Source organism: Solea senegalensis, linkage group LG10, assembly GCF_019176455.1.
Source record: "Solea senegalensis isolate Sse05_10M linkage group LG10, IFAPA_SoseM_1, whole genome shotgun sequence".
Lineage (NCBI taxonomy): Eukaryota > Metazoa > Chordata > Actinopteri > Pleuronectiformes > Soleidae > Solea > Solea senegalensis.
In genome coordinates, this window is record NC_058030.1 from 1,549,974 (window position 1) to 1,570,619 (window position 20,646).

The following is a 20,646-nucleotide window of genomic DNA, read 5'->3' on the forward strand; positions in this document are numbered from 1 at the left end:
TGACGCCCCTGGAGAAACACCTGGAACGCTCTGATTTACTGTGTTTTCCAGCCAAGACTGACCATGTGTGAAAAAACAGCAATGACCACTCCAGGGTCAATGGCCTGGACTTCACAAGTTTCTGCTTTAAGCAAGTCAAACTAAATTGTGATAAACAACTCTGAAGGTGAAGGAAACGGTATCATACCTGTGGCTTTTAATACCAGCTGTAAGCCACTTTCCATGAGGACACCGTATTATTCATAGAGCACCATATGGTTTTTAAATGGATTTTCTTTCTTCCAGGCAGTGACTTTTCCCCTCCCCCCCTTTGTGAGTATAGCTCATTATTATAAGTGACTTTAAAGTCTGTTGAAGATGTTTGACCTTTCAGAAACCGCCGCCGCCACCGCTCACCACTTTATTACATCATTAAAAGAAAGAACACCAAATCTTCACCGTGACGTCAAAAGTACAGTCTTATCTGACATCTTATTTCCTTTTCACATCGATAAGACGTCAGGCTTATAGGAGCATCGTCAGTGAACAATAAAAACTCACTTCAGAATAATACAGCCAGACCCTGTAGGTGGCGCCGTCCAGAGCACCTGTATCCTGGTGCGTCTGCGAGGGGTGCTCTCGGTCACTGCAGGCGGACAGTTGGTCATGAACTGAGTGTCCTCCTCATCGATGATCTATAAACAAAGAGAAAAGGGATTTAGAGGATTTAAAACACTGCTAGAGGAAACCGCTAACCTCGCAGTGGAAACCTGCAACAAGGCTACAATACTATCTCCATGAGTCTGATCATTATTATTAAACCTAAAGTTGAGCCTTGGATCATTTCCCACAGAAATAATGTTGGGAATGTTCTGCTGTTGGAACGACATGAAAAGTCAGGATATTGACAAAGTCATCAGGCGCCATGGAAACCACTGCTGTGTCTCAGTCTGCACAATCAATAGCAGCACACTTAGGAGCGTTCCATTTACCATCAGGAGTCGGACGTCGAAACTTGGGGTGACATCACCTCCAAGTTGATCACATTGGACACAAATGTACTTTGGGCTAGAATTCTTACTCTAATAAATAATAGCTAATAACAATACGTGTATTTTGACCACTTTGTCCATGGATAACATTTTCATTCTTGGAATCTTACAAAAGGGGTTTATAAGGTTGCTCCAACTTTTTGAGTCGGATCAGACTTGAGGGGCCATTCCTTCAAGTGGAAATTCAACCTGAGACAATGAGCACACAACGTACCATGTGACCATGACTTATGCCCACCAAACTATAGTTGTGCAACTTGTAGCTTTTAAATGAGAAGGTCAACTATTCCATGGACTGGAGTCAGTCACCGAAAAGGTGCAAAAACCGTGGTTTTTGCACCTTGTTCTAGGAACATCCAGAAACATTGTAAGTCGCTTTAGATAAAAGCGTCTGCTAAATGACATGTAATGTAATATAATGTAATGTAATGTAACTGGTTTGTGGCATGAGTCTGGAGAAGTTGGGGTCAGCTAACTTAAAAACAAGCAATTAAGTCTTAAAATCAATCCTGAAATCGACAGGATGGTCCTGCCCAAACTAGGAATGGTAATAAATAATGGTTATTTGAACATTTTGTACATTTTCCTCTACCAGTAGTGAGTTAACAAAATACTACCATATGTAGAAACACACAGACCATAGTGGTTTGAATTTAAATACATTGGTTGGTTTTTAAAAGCTACACAATCCAGCTTTTAATCGACCAACGTTTAATCATGAAAAACCCTCGCCTGGACCATCAGGTCCCAATGCACTCGGGTAAGGTATCCACCTCCTCTGTTCTCGGTGCACAAAGTAAAGCTCACCTTCATCAGTCTTTACAAAGAAAGGTAAGTAAAGTGCACATGTGGGTAACAATCGTATTAACTTGACTAACAATTGTACATGATTGACCTTTGAGTCTGATTTGATGATGGTGGTGTTTTTGTTCTCTTGACATCGGCTGAGAACAGGAGAAAAGTGATCCTTGAGAAAAGTACAGCAGTTTCGGATAATAGCAGTGTTGTGTCTCCGTTTGTACTTAGACCTTGATGTTTTAAGGACTAAACACACACACACACACACACACGGGTGCAGACACACAGCCTTTGACCTTGTTGCTAGTGTTCACCAGCTGTCTCAGCTCAACTCTAACAACGACAACAACAGCAGGTCCCAAACTTACCAGGACATTAAGCTCATTTTGTTACTTTCTCCCTCTGCTATTTTCCTATGGTGTGTTTCCAATGTGGAACGCCTGAGTGTGGTATAGAATGGTAACGTTTGGAAGGGGTTCAATTCCTGGATCAGGGTTGCATTTCAACTGAGAACAGTACATTTACCCGCTTGGACACGTCAGGGAGATACATAAGATGTCAAGTGTTTGTCTCGACTTCCATAAGATACTTACACCTCTGTCGCCCCAACCAGCTGACTGTCATGGGTGGAGCCATCTAGCTCCACCCTGACCATACCATTTTACTCTGGTAGGAAGTAAAATGGTTCCTTCAAGGGAAGGGTGCCAAAGAATGGTACCATTCAAACCATCCCACTCAGTGAAAGTGAAAACACAGCATTAGTTAAATGTCATGTGTTGAATGTCATGTGTTGTCCTGTCAGTCAAAGAAGACACAAACAAGTGGCTAAAAGACAAAAACCAGATATGTATGCATGTACGTATGTATATGTATATATATATATATATATATACACACATACATACATATATACATATATACACATATATATACTGTATATATGTACATATATACGTATGTACATATATATACACATATACATATATATATATATACACACATACACACACACACACACACACACACATACCGTTTTAACGATACCGATATAAATTAGACTTCAGGAAAAGAGGACAGAGACATAAAATGAAAGTAAGGCTCTGAGATTTGTTAAGAGTCCAATATGCAGACAAATCATGGTTGAAAAAGAATATGTTTTGAAATACCGCTATCTATCTATCCTTGTGTTCACTTGGGCAAGACTTGTCTATAGATATATTAATACAATCTTGTTAAATCAAGACGGGATTCGTGTAGGGCTGGGTAATAAAACAATAAACTATATTACCTCAGTAGAAATAAAACAAATGGTCCATAAATGTGCAATGACATGCAGAGGAACAGAGGAGTGAATTGCACACATTTTGGGCCAGTGCATTGCATTTGTCACAGAAACAGTGGGGAAACAGGCTCGTAGCAGCAGAGGAGCGGCATAAAAAGAAGAAGAAGAAGAAGAAGAAGAAGTGCTCATGACCCGTTCAAAGGACAAAAACATCAACAACGGGAAAGGTCACTCAGCTTCACTAGTTTTGGAAAATATTTTGGCAACTCTCAGAGGAGAAAAGAACAGGAGCAGAGAAAAGTGCTGAAGACACAATCACAACCGTACTGTAGAGAATGAATAGACATTCATTCCATTATACAGTTCTAGCACGACACGGCTCTACCCCATTCAACTCTACCTGGTTTGGTATCAGGCATGTAGTTTTCCATGACTTCATAGTACCTCCTTAATGTGGGCGGGGTCATCATAGCACGGTTGTGAGAAAATGTCGCAACGTGGTTTTAAACGCGACAACTAGTGACTTGTAAAGCAGTCGTTTTCGGTGTAACTGAATCATTAGAATCAGTTGATGACAAAGACTTGTTCACAGTCACTGAATTGAAATACCACTGAACGTGATCGTGATTCGACTCGCAATCACCGGCTTTCAGCAGCGCTGTCGCTAAATACTCAAGACTCCTCCATTAGACGTTGACATTTTAGACATTTCCTTTGCTATGTCGGGGATTAGCATTAATGCGTTCAGGGATTTTAAGCCTTTTTAACTGATCTATGATACAGGAGTAGTACGGACCCAAACGGTCTTTATTTAAACCCCAGCGGAGGAAACGGCAAACAGACAGGAGACGAGGAATCAGCAGCGAGGTGAAGGCACTCGTTGACAGCGAGGCAGAGATGCACGCAGTTTCTTTGAGGGGGAACAGCGAGCAGGTAGGTGGATGCGGAGAGTAGAACCCAACAAAAAGCTCACCAGACAGAAACGTGGTCAGGGACAGAAGGCTGAGGTGGTTCTAAGTCCGGAAAGAACCGCTGCAGAGTCTCGAATAAAGACTAGGCACAATCTGGCAAAGGAGTGAGTGAGGAGCTGGAGTATTGGGAAGGCCTGATTGCAGGAGATGAGGAGCAGCTGTGATCACAGGTGAGTCGTGTTGGCTTGATGAGGAGGTGTGTCTTGGCAGGTAATGTGGGGTGGAGTCAGGTGAGTGGAAAACCACAAACAATCGACAGTTGGGCCTCCATTAAGCTGACCCTGCTTCAAATAAAACATATAAATATCTCATTCTGAGGTAATCAGGTGACTGTACACATACAAATAAAACAAGAAGACATGTTTTTATCTTCAATTTCTGCCGAATGAAGGTCATTTCATGTAAATTTTACACACTGGACCTTTAACAGTGCAGTGTTTGGGACAGAGCAGATGGAATGAGAGAAGGTCCATTTCAGCCAGAGACTGGAGACATGACTCGAGCTCAAAGACTTGAGATTTAACTCAGACTTGTGAACGTCTGTGGAACCTGCTCGACCACAAATATGAGCAGTTTGGTGAGAGAGCGTCACTCACTCATTTCCACTTCCGCAGCTGTCTCATATATTCCTCTCCACCGTGTGGCCCCGTCACACACCAGCCTCACCGTTCACTTTGCAGACAAAGACTTGAATGATCACAGCAAACGCCGTTCTTTCTGTCGCCTCCAGGAATGATTTCCTGGGCGAGCTGAGCAAAAGAAACCCTGACGTGTATGTATCACAGCAGTGGATCTGAAATAAGAAAAGGCGACAATAGTCTTGCTATTTTTAAGTTGTGTGAGGAGCGGATTTCCAGCTGAGGCCTTTGATTGAGCGTTTTCATCGCTGCAGTTACGTCCCGACTAAACAGGAACGCCAGATTTGTTTTCTCTTTGACTTGAATCCCCTCAGAATATTGTTCGTCCACAGTTTCCATCTGCTTTTATTTCCTGACAGTTGGTTAAATGTCAAACTGTATTATCCAGGACAAGATTTAATTCCACAATTTTCATTTTAGTGTCTTCTATTGTGGAGTTTCTGAATTAACTTGTCATTTTTTTGTATAAACTTTATCTTTTTTTTTATTCAAATTGAAAAATGTTCTTGTTGATGGCCCAATCCAAAGCAGGTTAGTGTGGAATTAAAGGTTTGGGCCTCATTGTTATCAGTAATCCCATAATAATTTAGCGTAATGTAAATCAAGTGATCTGAGAAAGAACTACGTTTTCTACTTTGCGGAAATCTGGCCTGTGATGGTAGATGTTGAGAGAGGGCGCCCCCTATCGTCTGTTTTAATGAGCAGATACACTACCACACAATATTATCACAGTATTTAAAACACCATACAATATTTAAGACATGACATAATATTATCACAATATATAAAACACAATAAGATATAACGATATTTACAGTAAGATAATACGATATATCACGATATTGCAAAATAAAGAGTATTTGCGAAATATATTGCGATTTACATGCACAATATATATAAACAACTGCTTTTGCTGTTTTTCATCTTATTACCATATCCATATCCACCAAACTAAGAATTAGAATCACAACTTTCATTGATTTTTGAGGGGTTTGCTCATTTTAGTCACACCTTTGGTGTTAAGGGCCAAAGATGTCCACCATAGAAAATGAATGGGAGAGACGATATATATTATGTGAAACATTCCGATGCACATACACATCCACAGGGGGTTAAAAAATGGATCTTGATGTTGATGACGTTTGATTGATTTGCACAAACAGTTGAAATACAGCAGACACATGAACACTGGAGACAGGCTGAACAAAGAGGTCTCAAAGACAGTCGGACAAAGAACACAGTGCAGTGCACCATGTCAGTGTGGGCGGGGCCTTTAAGACACGGAGCAATTTTTGTGGCGCTCGTGTCTGCTGCAGATTAAAATCAGTCAAGTCAGAACAGGTAAGTCCAAACATGTTAACACGGTCGAGTCCAAATCTGAGGACAAACAAAAATGTCGGGGGTTCCCTTTTCTATTTAAACAATGAGACCAAGCAAGACACATTAAAGACTGATGAAAAGAGGGAGAGAGAGCGAGAGAAAGAGAGGGATGGCTGTATTTGTTTTCATTGCAGGAGCTGGCATGTCAGTGTGTGTGTGTGTGTGTGTGTGTCAATGGTTTGTCTCTCTCAAGCTGGCAATATCTCCCCCCTCCCTGTCTCTCATGCTCTGTCTCTCTCTTCCAATCTCGGTCTCTTGCTCTCTGTTGAGACAGTAAACACAGATGCTTCAGAGGACCTGCACACACACACACACACACACATGTTTACCCAGCATTCTTACTGAGGACACCCATAGACATAATGCATTCCCAAGCCCCTTACCCTAACCTTAACCATGACAACTAAATGTCTAACCCTTAAACCCAATCTTAACCCTTAAAAAGCCATTTTAAGAAGTGAGAGGACATGAGGACCAGCCAAAATGTCCTCACTTCCCCCAGAGTGTCCTCACTCCCTATGATTTTAAAAGTTTTTTTGGTCCTCACAAAGATACACATACGAGAACACATACACAGGTCTCTTCTTAAGACACCATTCATTTAGCCTTAGCCCTATTCCATCCCCCACACACACACACACACACACACACACACACACAGTCATCAAATAGACAGACAAAGCAAACTCAGGCTTTAACAAACGACCAGAATCCCTTGGGAAAACTGACAATAAGAGTAATATTAGTGTGTGTTTGTTGGTCAGTGGACACACACACACACGCACGCACACACACACACAGCAGGTTTGTAATTAAATAGTAAAGCACTTACTAAGGAGTGACTACAGTTAAAGCTGCTGGGGGGTTTGTGAGCAGAGAGGAGGGAAACCAGTGGCAGACGGACAGAAAGATTGAAATGTCACATCAGCTCTTGAAGATGAGCTTATTTCACAGAGTAACAAAGTTCTCTCGTCTGGATGAAGACCTCGGAGGCGCTGACATTTTGCCTTGGGCTTTCCATCAATCAAAGCAGAAGTATGACTGCAGAATACCACTGAGATCTCAGGGCTATCGCCAATATTGCATCACATTACATTTTTGTGTCTCAGCCACTGAAGTGAGGAGACACAGTACCATATACAAACATGCAGTGTGTACATAAATCTGTCTCCGTGTAGATTTATTACCCTGACAAATGGACATTTAATCACACCAAACACTATTAAAGTGAGCTTGTTGCTAACAAAATGAACCCAAAGGTTCTTTAAAAATCTGCCTCATCGACCAGAAAACATTGCGTTTTTTTTCCTTCTTTACTTTATGTGATGTTCTGACGGACGGTTTCGCACATGTCATATCAAAAAACTGTTAAGTGTTTGGAAGGAATTTATTTCAAGTGGAGGAGAAGGACGGGGGGGCTGGTGCAGGTGTGTTAAAAAAACGAGACGTCCAGAAAAAACACAAAAAAACACCACAGTCTGAGACGAGACACGGACCAAATGACAAAGTTGTCGCAGACTGCGTCAGCGTCCAGAGAAATGGGACTGCAACTTAACTCACGACTAAATTACCAAGTAAATAAGTTGCTAAAAATGGAAGAAATGACTTTTAATCTCATATCTGTCAAAGAGGTGACTTACTCACTTTGACATTGTTTGGATAAGAAATATAAGAGATATTAGTAGAAGAACAGTGTCCATCCATATATTATTCAGTTATTCAAATGTTATTATTTGGTAGGGGTTTGGAATCACAGGGTAGCTCATGATACGATACACGATACATCGCAATATCTGTCTAACAGAAGAAAACTAAACGATAATGTGAAAAGTTAAAGGTTTAGAGAAATGGGGGCTGCAGCGATTAACTCTAGTCAAGTAGATGAATACGTTGCTATTGTGATAGTCAATTATTTAGTTGCAGTACATAACATACTGTTATTGTAGTACATAACATAAGAAATGTAAGAGATATCTGTAGATAACTGTATTATACCAATAATATCGCGATACAATGATTGAGTGATAAACAATATATTGCGAGACGACTGTATAGCGATACATCACGGTATCTGTCACTAACATTAACATTAAGTTAAAAGTGAAGGATTTCTTGACTTCTTCTTCGGCCAGGTAACTTCCACCCAAGTTTGACTTCATTCATTTGAGCAGCGCCGCCTTGAGGAGACATGAAGTAATGACGCCCAGCGAGTGAAACGGGCAATCTGTAAATTAAAATATCGATACTTGCCCTGGCGTATCGTTTATCGCATTGCACGAGGAAGGACGGCTATCTGTATTTATGTTCAATGTAATAAAAAAGAAAAATACACATAAATCACTGCAGTAGTAATTTAATGAAGCAAAATCAGCTTCATTAATAAGACAGTAAGATCATGAACCGAATATATTTGGTTGTTGGGATGTGGTGCACTGATTTATCAATTTTTAATATAAATATAAATAATTTTTTATTTGTTTCTCTGATATATAAATGTGAACATGTTCTGTTCGTTATCTCTACATGGTTTGAGAATAAAGGAAGGTGTGATCAATATATTTGGCGATTTTGTAAGGTTATATGGACCAAACAAGTGAATAATCAAGAAAGACAATCAACAGATACATCTGTTATGTTTCTATGAAGGAGAACTAGTTGCTTTTTTGTGACCACATTCATCAAAAAATTATTAAAAAAAGATCACACCTGCAGTTTTGTAAATAAGCAACAGAACGTTGACTGTGATACTGCGTATCTGTGGTTTGGGTCGTTAAAATCCACTTCCTGCCACAGTTTTCAGAGCTTTAATGCTCTGTAAAAGGTCACGACGTGAGCGAGTTAAAGTTTCTGCGAGTGGAAAAGCTTGTATCTGTCAAACCGAGGTGTTTGTGTGTCCATGCAGACGAGATTCGTAAGTGGACCGTCTCTATCTCTTTGTGTAAAGGAAGAAAATGATTTTTGGTGAAATCTGTCACGTCTTTGTTTTTCTTCTCCTCCTCGCTGGTTTTCTTTTGTCTGAAAGCTTGGGTGTTAATGGAAGTTTGGTGCTAAAATCTCCGACACCAGACCGTTGAGTCTGTCACTTTGACTTGAGAGGACACTCAGAGAGCGCGTGAGACGACCCTGTAGCTACACGTCCACCATGCTAAAAACAAAGTTCTTATGACTCATATTGTGTTTCGAGTTCTACTTTCTTTCTATTTGGTCATTTGGTGCCGCAAATCACTATAAACGGCAATATTTATAATAATTTGGATGAAATTTGTATGAAGCGCACACACAAACATGGAGGTTAGCAAACATGCAAACACAGCATTAATTATGAAAAATATATGACAATATAAAATCTTTAAGATTGACCTTTTAATAAGTATCATTTACTGTATTGTCTGCATACATTTGTGGGACTTCACTGCAATATTCCTGTGTGAACTAAGCTAGCAGCCGAGTCATCATATTTGTTCCTTCCTTTGCAGTCTACGTTCAGAATCAGAATCAGAATCAGAAACGCTTCCACACTTGAAGCTGCTTTTCAGACGCTTTAGTGTCGATGTTTTCCACGTCACTGCCCGATCACTGCCAGAAATACGATTGTTATTCTACGCAATACATGCTAAAATGTGGCTACTTCCTGTTTACCACACTTGTGGCTGCCAGCTGCCATAAACATACAAAAGAACAAACCTTTACATTGTTTTATTTACAACCACTAAAACTGTCGCAACCCGCTTTAAAAGAAAGTAGCTTCTGTCGACAGGAAGTAGCCACACTAGCACACGTGTAGCACAATCAGGTGACAACAGTCCACTCAAGTTAAACAGTTTAATTCACTGTTGTCTTCTTCTGATGAACAAAGACAGCATGGAAACATGCCAAGCAGTCACAGCACCCTCTCCTGGACAAATTGGTAATAACCTCAAATAGTCTAATGCACTTCTGGGCTGATTTTTGTTGAACTTGAACAGGTTTTTGATGTTGGAGTTTGAATTGTCACCTTTGGCCGCACTGTAGCATTGCACTGTATGGCCATACGGAATAAACAGTGCATTAATGTCACAAATGTTTGAATTTTTAACTGAATTATTTAATTAAACACCAGGTTTTGTACTATTTGCAACATTAGTTCTGTGAAAGACTCTTTGCTAACCAAGCAAAACTGGTAGGAAACAGAAATATCCCCAAATTAATTGATTTCTAATCAGGAATTTAAGCAAATGAATACCTTATGAATTGGAATTGAATCGATTCAGGAGACTGGTAGCTATACTGAGTCCTAGGAATAAATGTACTAATGTGAGACAGACAGTGGTGAACTGAGTTATGGACATTTTGTCTCTCACTCACTTCTCTGTGAGTTACTAAACAATTTCAGGGTATACTTTGATACTCAAGCCAAATACGTCACTCAGGTATGAGTAAAAGACATATTATAAGGTTAAACACATATAATTTTTTTTATATTAAAGCAGTTCTACACACAAAAACATACATATGGGTCGTATTTTAAATTTTTTCAACTTCATTAAACCCTCTCAAATGTTGCACACTGGACGTCCTGTGCAGCAAAAGCACTGAAACTCAATTTTTTTTTTTTTTTTTCTTACATCGATTTACAGAAAAAGCCTGAAATGATTTGTCACCGTCTGTCTGCCGGAACTCGTTTCACTTGAGACACTTGAGGAGATGCTGGGGGAGCCCTGAAGAATCCGTAACAAGACAGCGGCCTAGCACTCACAGTCCTGATGCATTATGTATTTAACAAGCCATAATCAGCACAAATTACACATTATGTATTCAAACCTCAAGCATCTGAGCGACGGGCTCGTCAGGCATAACAAATCAAATGTGTGTGAACTCTTTTCTGGCACCGCGAGAAGTTTTTTTTTACTGAAGCAAACAAGTGCACATTTGTTCTTACAAGCTGCTGCTAATGAGAAACCAGAGAAGCGGGATGTGATGCGGCGACGCTTTATTCTTACTCGGAGAGACAATAATTAAGGATCACATCTGAGGGCTGGAGAATCTGAAAAAAAGTTATGCGTCGTAAAAAAATCAGCGTTTTATGAGCCTTAAAATAGAATTTTTGGATAATTTCGTCTGTCTATAAATCTCATGTGTCAACAGGCTTCAAACGTGGCAGGTGACTTACGGAGGGTGCCAGTGTGAGCGGTGCCAACTGTGATGTGGTTTGTATAAGAAATGCACAAGATATCGCTAGAAATGTGACAGAAGGTCAAATTATTTATTTATTTTTCACATTATTGTTTCAATATCTGCATTTATGGAGAATATTAACCCAACTTTTGTTGTGTAATATTAACTGTGACCGTTCGAACGGGAAAAACACGAGGATGTCAGATTTTTTCCGTTCTTCTATCTCTGTGGCAGCGCTACAGCGCCACATACAGGCCTAGCGTATATACGACAGCATTTAGGCCCTATCCACAAAGAAACCGAAAGGTAAACAATATATTTCTTTGTCGTTTTGTAAAAAAACGTCTTCATTCATGCAAAACCCCCCAAGCGACTCGCAAAACGCGATGTAGTACATATGCCAGGCCTGTGCGTGGCGCTGCAGCGTGGCTACAACTAAACCGAAGAGGAAGAGAAACAAGAGACAGAATAATGAAGAAAGTCAGGGCGACTGCGGGAAGCGATATAAAAGTGATCATAGAGCAAACAAACGACGACGAAGATGCACGAGAGAGAGGCGGGGCTATGACATCATCATTGGTCGACTAAATGCTGTCTCCATGTGGATAACACAATTTTTGTGTATGAAGACATTTCTGGAAAACTTTTTAAGAACAAAAAAAGAAACAAATCATGGAGGGAAAGTTCTGTTTCTGTGTAGATAAGGTTGTGGTGGAGTGAGCCGCTGCACATACACGGTCACAACCATCACAGCTAACACATCCTTTTTATTTAGAGCCCTCTAAGCTCTGCTTTGCTTTACATAATTGCCACCATCTTAAACTTACGACCTCGCCGTGGCTCTTTAGACTGATTGGGTTTGTTTATCCCTGGCTCAACTCAGAACACACACCAGATAATCTGTGCAAAGAAAAAGGGAAGACGGACAAATATCCCATGTCTGCCTGCTCATCTCTCCTCTTACCCAAACAAGCTCCGTTTGGCCTCCCTGAGCAATAACACATTGTTGGCCTAGATAAATATGACCCGTGTTACCCACGGTAACGCACGGGCGGCTGGGAAAAACACACACCGAGCGGGCATGTGGGTACATATACGTGTGTGTGTGTGTGTGTGTGTGTATAAGCACAAAGACACACATGACTGCAGAATCGTCTCACACACTCGCACAGATGCTCGCTCTCCAAGGCCTGAAGCATTAACACAGAAGTCATTTAACGGGTAACGAGGACGAGGAAGAGCACATTATTGCTCGAGGGGGTGAAAAACAAACGCAGTGAGCGGCGACTTTTTCGCCGTGGCGTCTTAGGCGGCGACAGACGGGCACATTCCAGGACAGCTGCCGGAAAAAAAGAAGTAGCAGAGAGTGTGAGGACGACAAGGTTTGTTTGGTTTGGGTTCCTTCTTCTTCTTCTCGTCCTCCACACACAATAGCAATCATGATGCTGCAAAATTAAGCTGTCGAGGAAAACGAATCAGCATGTATGCAACTTCGTTTTAAATAAATATGATAATGTAAACGTCGCTGATAAAGAAAAAGCTGACTGGACACTAACTGGGGAATGTAAAGTGTGTGTGTGTGTGTGTGAGCTGTAAAAATGTGTATTTAAAAGTAATAATTCCCGAGTGCAAAACGGCTCAATTTTTCCTTTTAGTCAACATAAAACGTTGATGGCATAACGATGACAACAGCAATACTGTGCAGACACCAATTTCCCCCATCTAAATAGACAGTAAAGACTTGTTCTTGGCACTTTCAGTTAGGTTATGTCGTTATGTTTTAGGTATTTTTTAAAAGTGTCGTTTTATGAGGTAGTGACACAAAATCAGCACTAATTGCGTTGTGTGTGTCCCCTGTGCTGAGAACCATGGGAGTATGTTTTCAGTTTTATCTCAACACTAGGCAGCTCCATTCATAAATTCACCGTTTTAAAGGAATACTACTAGAATAGTGGTAGTATTTTTGAAAAATTGTGCTTCCCAACCTCAGTTTCCCCTGAATTGAGAAATATCTTCATTCTTTTCTGTTTTACCAGTGTGTCCACCAGTGACTGTTAGCAAAGATGGCGGACACTATTTACATTCTGGGAATGAGGTCCCACCCCCTACGAGTGCGTCGAAAAAGTGTGGAAGTGTGTCGCAGTTTCGATATATTTCTCGACTCAGGGGAAACTGAGTAATACTATCACTATCCTAGTAATACCAAGCTAAATCAGTGAAGTATTCTTTTAAGCTCGCAGGGAAACGTTTGGTAAGTCTATGTCACTGAGGTGAATCAACACGGACGTTTTTCAAACACCAAAGTCATAAAATAACACATTTAAAATTAGTGATGGAGGCAGTGATGGATTAGCAGATCCTGTGTGCTGTGACGTGAAATCGCTGATTTTCTCTATGGACTTTGGAACACTGGAGGGGAACGGGTCAATGGAACGACACAGAATTCATTTTCCAGGTGCAACAGGGCAGGTGTTTCCACTGACTCGACTCGCCTCGGCACGGTTAAGTTGCATTTCCACTAGTATCTGATACCAGGTCATTTGTTTTACTACCTGTTCCAAGCGAGCTGAGGCAATACTATGTGTGACATCGCCACCCACTGATTGGTCCCTCACAGGAAGAGATGTCCGACACAAGAATCAAGCCGAAAAATGCTGTGTAGTAAAGTGTAGATCAATTAAAAAGACTTAAAAAGTCGTAAAAACGTGGGTTAATCTCCAACAATTATCAGGGAAATGTCTAAAACGGAGTCGCTATAAGATCGCAAACCCTGCTGCTGCATTTCAGTCCAGTGATGGAGGAAGTACTGAACAAATAGTTTTTAATGAACTGATTCTAATGATTCAGTTACACTGAAAAACAACTGCTTTACAAGTCACTGACAAAGTCACGGCAGTTTCATGCAGTGATGACTCCGCCCACGTTGAGCAGGTACTGTTTCTGTAGTGGAAAACTGACCTAAACCGTGCCGTGCCGTGCTAAGGCGAGGCGAGCTGGGAGCATAGGTGGAAAATAGCCATAAGAGTGAGATGAAGTCGTGACCATATTTCTGTGAACACACTGTAGACTGTTTAAAGCAAACATCTGCAGAACAAACTGTGTGTATGTGCGGTTTTATAAAAATAAACCATGACCTGTTTCAAGGATCTCTGTCTGTTTGTCTGTAAAGTTTGTTGAGAGGGAATAGTTCACGAGCCGCGGAAGACTCCATTGAATTTTGGAGTGAATTCAATTTTCGTGGGCGCTCCTTTCCTCAGAAAAAAACCCACATGTTGATAACTTTTTTTTGTTATTATGGTTGTGGCACTCAAGTAGTTCTTTATCCGCTCTTGAACTTTTAAACCTAGAAGCATTCCAGCCCGGCTCTTCTCCTAATCGCTAATATAACCAGGAAATAAAGAATGGCGTCTTTAATCAATGGAAATCACTGCTAAATTAATTCCACGACCCATAATTGAATCCACACTTAGGAATGCAACGCTATGCCCGACGGGGGGTTTTCAAAACTAGACAGTGTTTTGACGTCTCGAGAGGCTCTAATCGTTTTCCGTGCGTGGATAAAAGTGTCAGTTACAGAACTAACAGCGTCTGATGGATCTGCCAATATGTCTTAAACAGATTGTATAAAGCAGACTGTCAAATTTATTTTTTTTCTTTTCCAGCTCGGCCCACACGGTTTCAAATCCTGCTCACTGCTCGCACCGCAGACTCTGCTGGGACACTGACAATGAGACCTTTATTATGGTCTATTGTGTGTCAAGCAGAAATCAACGCGAGCAGGGCCGCGCTTTGAACCGCTGTGAAGCATGGAGATTGCCGATCTGGAAAATGTTTGAGGTTTTTCGACCAGATATTTGCAGATGTCACCTGTCAGTCAAGCTCTTATTGGACAGAAGAAATCAAGTGAGAATTAGAAAGCACGGACCACTATAATCTTACTTCCTCAGTGTCATCATCTGACGAAACCTGAAGACCACTGTCTCTGATTTAAACTTCAAAACTGACCCAGCTAACCTCCACTCAATCACAAATCTGTCATGGTTATGCACTGGTCGCGGTTGTTGGGTGTTTTCGTTCGCGTTTACGGTTTGCGATCCCTCCTCCTCCAGGTCGAGGTCTGGTTCCTCCTCCCTGCTGACGCACCTGCATCTCATCGGGCCTCATTAAGGAAGCTGCTCTTAGGTAGTTCTCACACCTGATAGACTCGGCACAATTGGGGGTTCCAACATTCAGCCGTTTCCAACACTCATTTCTCCCGGGTGTCGTTCTTCACGCCTGTATGTTTTGGTTGTGTTGTACCCACAATGCCCTGCGTTGTAGTCCACTTCCTGTGTTTGGTTCACTTGAAGCAAACCGAGGCCTACGTTTTTCAGTTAGCTTATTTGACGCGCAACAGAGTTCAGTTGTGGATTCACATCTCCTCAAATCAAACGGACTAGGGTTCAATTAAGAAGACCCTAAAGATCTACAGGAGCAACCACTCCCTGCCAGATGTTCTACATCTCTAGCCAGGTAATCGGGTAACTCCTTGTCAGCTCCTAAGTAGCGTTGCGTTTCCTACCTTGTAGCTCCTACTTAATTCCTCGGGTTCTCGTCCTGGACAATCCCTTGGATCCGCTGTTATCTAAACTGTTCTGCTTTAAAGTGCGCTAAAAGTTGGCTCTACGAGCTGTGACAAAATCTACATGAACTTAGTTTAGACAAATCCAAGAGCCTACTTTGATCCTTGTGTTGCTTAGATAGAAAGGACTTTGCCCATTTCAAGTTCAAATATGAAGGGACTAGTTTCTTTCACACACTTTTTCAATATAAAAAAAAACAACAGGGATAGTGGACATGAGATGATGCAGCTCATGGAAGCAACTCAGAAACCGAGATATGGCACATACTTGGTTGGTAGCTACCAGTCAACTAACAGAACAAGTGATGTACTGGAGACAATCTTTTTTGGGGTGTTTCTTGACTTCTAAAGATATTTTGGGAGAAAGTGTGTGGGTGTGTTTTTTGTATTTCCTGATGATTTGCATTAATCGCCCTTCTCCTGGAGTCTGGCCTTTATTGCCCAAAATAACTGCTTAGGAGTGTTGCTAATTTGACTGTGGCATGGTAAGACTTGCCTCAGGGACTCATGAATGATTGTTCAACTATAAAAGGAACTATGTTTTTTGTTTTACTCCATCATCAATTAAAAAACCTGACTTTTACAAAGGGTTGCTCAGGGTTGTTTGAAAGAACCACTGACGTCATGGAACCAGGTTTTCTTCACCTGACTGTAAAGACGTCTGTGTATTTGGACAAATTAATACGTTTTGAGCATTTTCATATCCTGGTGATGATTGGAAGTGCATTTGCAGCTCACTCCACCTTTTTCAGACCAAAATAATTGCTAAGGAGTGTTGGTAATTTGGCCGTGGCATGGCAAGACTTGCCTCAAGGACTTTACTCAAGCCCACTCATGAATGATTATTCAAATACAAAGGAACTTTCGATGGGTAGTCGACACAAGGTGGCTCATTACAAAAGCTCAAAAACTGATATGAACGCACAACATGTTACAAAGGATTTCAAACACATTTTTGGACAAATTGAATATTTTGAGCATTTTCATATCCTGGTGATAATTGGAAGTGCATTCACAGCTCACGCTCCCCCCATTTTCAGACCAAAATAATTGCTAAGGAGTGCTGGGACTGGGGGCTGCAGCGTGGTGAGACTTGCCTGTGAGGATCTGGCTTGAGTCTATTCATGAAACACAGAGGAGCGTACTTTCTTTCACCCATTCATCAATGCAAAGATCATGGATATCTGAAAGCCTAATGTTACTGTTTGAAGTGCAGACGGAGAATGAAAAGGAGGATCACAGTTTCAGATAAAGGGGACGCGGGGGGGGGAGGGGGAAATGATTCAGCTCAATCTAAATATAAGACGGCGGCATTACCGTCGAATCTCAGCAAACACTGGAGGTCTGCTGGAGCCGGGAATAAAAGGAAAACCTCTCAGTGTCTCCTGCTCTGTTTGGTAAGAGTCTGGTTATGAGGAGTGTGAGAGAAAACGCAGCTACAGATGTGTGTTTGTGTTTATAGTGAGCGGGAGGTAATTGAGAGAGTCTGCCTCTCTCCTCGGGAGCCCTGCGTCGCTCTGTGGGAGCCGTTACTACTGAACCAAACATTTCACATCTCTCTTCTGCTTTCTCTCCAACTTTCTCTGATCAACTCTTCTCTCTCTCCGTGTCCTCACATGCCTCCCCCTCTGACTAACCTCTCCTCTTTCTTCTGCTGGAGGAAATATCTCCTACTTAGCAGGAATGAATGCCATACCCGCTTCATCCTGGGAAGAGCACCAAAGAGGGACGACAAGAATTGCTTTTCTCCCCCCCCCGCCGCCGCCGCCGCAAAGGGAGAGCTCGGTTTCCTTCCTTCAATCTTGAAGGGGAGCTGAGGTGCACTTGTCAGCGACGCCCCCTTTAACCTCCGTATCAGAAGACAGTGGGGGAAGCAGCTAAGTCGACTCCCATGTGTATTAATGCATGCAAATGAGATCATCTGTTCCAAAACTTTGCCAGGTAGCTCAAAGCAGTGTGCGGCGACTCTGTCTCTTCCCTCGCGACACCTGCGCATCCTTACCTGGAACTGTCCGGCGTAGTCGTCGTCCGTGGTGCCCTCTCTGCCCTCCTTCAGCGCGATGAGGGTGAAACCTCTAAAATAATTTGGGCTGGCTGCCAGGAGAACCACTGTGGAGAAGGACAGAGAGAGTGTGTGTGTGTTTGATTACTCCACAGAGACACAGAACACCAGGAATACTTAGGAAAGTCTAGATGGAGAACTTGAGAGTTCTTCGTCGGTTCTTCAAGAACAAAATGCACGATGAGTCCCCAGGTTTGATATTTAGGTTACATTTGTTCTAACTTCACTTTAGAATGGTTGGAAATTGTTGATTTCCAACGGAAACCACTACTTAACTCCAGTGTAATCAATAGCATTAGTCATTTATTCTATTAAGTGTCCATTTCCTTCGTTAAACATATTTAATATTCAATTTTAATTTAAAGTTTCATGCAATAGTTACTGTCACTTGTAAGTAGTTACTGTCATAATGCAGTTACTCACTCAGAGGTAACTAGTAACTAATAACACTGCTGCTAACAGGACTGTGAGGTCTTTGCTGCAGCCTTGAGCTCCAACTGTGACAAACATTTGAGGAAACTTTTGTGATGGATAAACATGCGTCACAAAGAGTGTCTTACATGATTAAAAAGTAGTTTATCTGCTCCTCGTCTCTCTTCTGTCTCCACCTCACCTCCCTCTTGTCCTTTCTCTCCCCTCTCGCCCCTTTCCGTCCCCCACATCTCCTCTGTCCCCCATTTTTCCTTTCACCCCAACCTGTCTTGGCAGATGGCTGCACATCTTTGAGTCTGGTTCTGTCAGATATTGCTTCCTGCTTCTTTCCACTGTTGCCTTGAGTGTTTGCTCATTGTGTGAACTGTTCTGTGCCTTTAGATAATGTATGTTGTATAGTTTTTTTGATTTGTATTAATATCAATAAGCAACTCTAACCCTGCGTCTAACCCTCTGGAATCAATAAAACTCTAAGCAGCATCTCTACCTTTCAGTACAGCAGCTATGAAACAACACATCAGGGTCAAGGTTTGTGTGTGTGTGTGTGTGTGACACATGCGTCGCCTCCTCATATAGGAGCTGCACGTCAGTGCGATGTGGAGGAGGAGGAGGAGGAGGAGGAGGAGTGAGCACACAGACTTACCCTGGAATTAGAAAAGAGGCTGTAAATCTTTCAGTGTGGGGAACAGGGGGCCACATAATGAGATGTGACTGGAGTTTTATGCAGCTCACCGCTGCCGTGCCCTCACCTCGCATTCTCCTCACCAGCTCATTTATCTCAAAACTTGCCCCCCAGCGTTTGTGAATAGGACGTCAATATTATTCTCCCTCCTCTTTATGTTCTTTCTGGAAAAAGTTGAGGCGCTGGTTTCACGTTCTCGGCCACGGGGACGCGGTTCGTTCGCGCGAAAGAGCGACAGATTGATTTGTCGTAATGAGGTTGAGTTATTCTGCGTCGTATCTTTTTCTTCATGGGCACAGATGCTTATTATGACACAAACACCGGCTCTGAGGGGGAAAAGTGGCGTTACCATCATTTTTTGTTCTACAGTGATAAAGCAGGAAGTCCCTATGGATGTAAAAGCTGTCTGCCACTTAGAGCGAGCAGGGGTTCTCAAAGTGGGATCAGGGACACCTGGGTGTCCACGACCTACAGCTTGGAGGTCCGCAATGTAATTAGCAATAGATCGTAAAACGATGCCTGTAGGCAGGAGTGCAGGTGAGAGGAGGCTCACTGAAATTGGAAAAAAGAGCGGCTATTTTATTTCCATGGATGGAGTGAGGATTATTGGAGGATTATTGGAGGATTATTATTACTACTCTACACTGTCATCATTGAGAAGTCGTGAGACTGTTATTCTGTCACTCGGGTTTGAACCCAGCTTGGACTACAGTCCATTTTGTGAAGTTGAGGGCATTAACAAATTAAAGTGAAATCCTGCACTTTTTACTAATATATATCCATTGTCACAGCATTGTTGTATCGTGATATTATTGGTATTGTGGACCATGTATTGCATATCGTATTGTACCTTTGTCATCCTTTAAATTAGGTGTGTCTTTGTATTATTAGGAATTATCAGCATTTGTTCCTTGCCAATGTCTCACCAGGTTTTTGTACTTTTATTTGCTACTTTGTCAAGTGCTTGTTTTTTTTCTCGTAGTTTTTCCCTCGAAAGAGTGTTTTTTGTTAGTTTTTCCTGACTTTGAGTCTAAAAAAAACTTGCCCTAACAAAAAAAGGAAAACAAAAAAGGTCCTTGGCGACTGATTAGCATTCAGCTCTGAACAAAACTGTGAGAATATGATGTCACTGCCAAAAAGTTGCATGATCTGGAACTCGACTGCAGCATGAAGAATTTATTACAAGGTGACTTTTGATTGTCACCCTAATTTTTGAGGCATGTATTAAAATTGTAGGAGACTCTGTCTCTCATCATTTTTAAGGGGATGTGAACGACTTCACTGTGGATTTAAAAAATAAATACTGGGTTTACTGTTACCAGTTTACTGCTGATTTACCTTATTAATCCATAAAATGCTATAAAAATAAATGTAATAAAAATAAAGGTTTAATTTAGTTGTTTGAACTTTTCTCTCCTTTTTTGAGCAGAAGAAAAAGAGCCAAAAACACTAAAATGTTTCTATTTTTAAAAACTGCTGAGAGTTAACATCTGTGTAGGGCAAAGTTATATTTTATCTCTTTTGATTCTTTTATTCTGTCTTTGCCAAAATCTACCGAAGCTCGATGGGGACTTCAGAATTTGGAAGAGTCAGCT

The 20,646-nt window shown here is 41.5% G+C and overlaps 1 protein-coding gene across 1 annotated transcript in view; it reads right to left on the reverse strand.

The window, feature by feature from the left end:
- Positions 1–20,646, reverse strand: part of LOC122776320 (spondin-1-like) — a 96,740-nt gene that overhangs the window by 74,941 nt on the left and 1,153 nt on the right. The window contains exons 2-3 of the mRNA XM_044036788.1: positions 17,878–17,984; positions 541–674 (exon numbers count right to left, since the gene is read on the reverse strand). Coding sequence (XP_043892723.1) covers positions 541–674; positions 17,878–17,984 — 241 coding nt within the window. The remainder of the gene's footprint in view (positions 1–540; positions 675–17,877; positions 17,985–20,646) is intronic.